Below are 847 nucleotides of genomic sequence, written 5' to 3'. Positions count from 1 at the left end.
GATATGTCGCAACTTCTACAGACGCTCCAACTGTCCAGGAACAATTACAACAGCGCGATTCCCTGCTAATAGTCTTGAAATCCCACTTCGGGAGAGCTCAGGCCCGGATGAAGGCCACGGCTGATAGCAAGCGCCGTGACCTGGAATTTCAGCTTGGTGACCTTGTTTATGTCAAGCTTCAACCATATCGTCAACATTCCGTGGCCTTTTGAAAGAACCAGAAGCTGTCAATGCACTACTTCATCCCTTTTCCCGTGGTGCAGCGTGTGGGCAAAGTCGCATACAAGTTGGAGCTTCCATCCACAGCAAATATACACCCAGTTTTCCATATTTCTCTCCTTAAGAAGTGTGTAGGCAGGCCACCTTCGGTTACTCTACCGGCGCCTCTGACAGTTGATGAGAACGGGTGCAAATTGCTGCCTCTCCGGGTGTTAGGACATCAAATGATCAAGGTGGATAATACTTGGCAGGAGCAGGTGTTAATTCAATGGCAGCACCTTTCGTCGGAGGAAGCGACATGGAAAGGGTATGAGGACATGCGCCATCTTCATCCTTCCTTCGAGCTTGAGGACAAGGTCAATGTCCATGGCGGCGGTGTTGATACAAAGAGGGAAAAAAGGGTGTGACAACAGAGGCTTAAGAAGGGAGAAAAGGCCCCTATAAAAAGTGTATGATGTGAGTCTTCCCTTCTGACTTCGTATCTTTTCTCTCTGTGCATTCTTTCTAAAATTCCCAAATTCTATCTTCAATTCCCTTTCGCAGGTGAACCTGGACTCCACCCATTGATTTCTTCATTCTTTCTATATAATTCTTCTCATACTCTGAACTACTAAGATTATTCCTTTTC

At 46.5% G+C, this 847-nt stretch overlaps 1 protein-coding gene across 1 annotated transcript; it reads left to right on the top strand.

The window, feature by feature from the left end:
* The first annotated feature begins 230 nt into the window (after positions 1 to 230).
* Positions 231 to 626, top strand: LOC148553809 (uncharacterized). The gene has a single exon (XM_088494890.1). The coding sequence runs from the start codon at positions 231 to 233 to the stop codon at positions 624 to 626; it is 396 nt and encodes a 131-aa protein (XP_088351016.1).
* Positions 627 to 847: the final 221 nt, after the last annotated feature.

Source organism: Arachis ipaensis, chromosome B7 (assembly GCF_059453495.1).
Source record: "Arachis ipaensis isolate K30076 ecotype BB chromosome B7, ASM5945349v1, whole genome shotgun sequence".
In the NCBI taxonomy this organism is placed as follows: domain Eukaryota; kingdom Viridiplantae; phylum Streptophyta; class Magnoliopsida; order Fabales; family Fabaceae; genus Arachis; species Arachis ipaensis.
The sequence above is the reverse complement of the archived record's forward strand: the minus strand, read 5'-3'. Positions and strand labels throughout refer to the sequence as shown.

Bases quoted from the DNA above. Each gene is read 5' to 3' on its own strand.
- LOC148553809 (XM_088494890.1), top strand. From the start codon at position 231: ATGCACTACTTCATCCCTTTTCCCGTGGTGCAGCGTGTGGGCAAAGTC.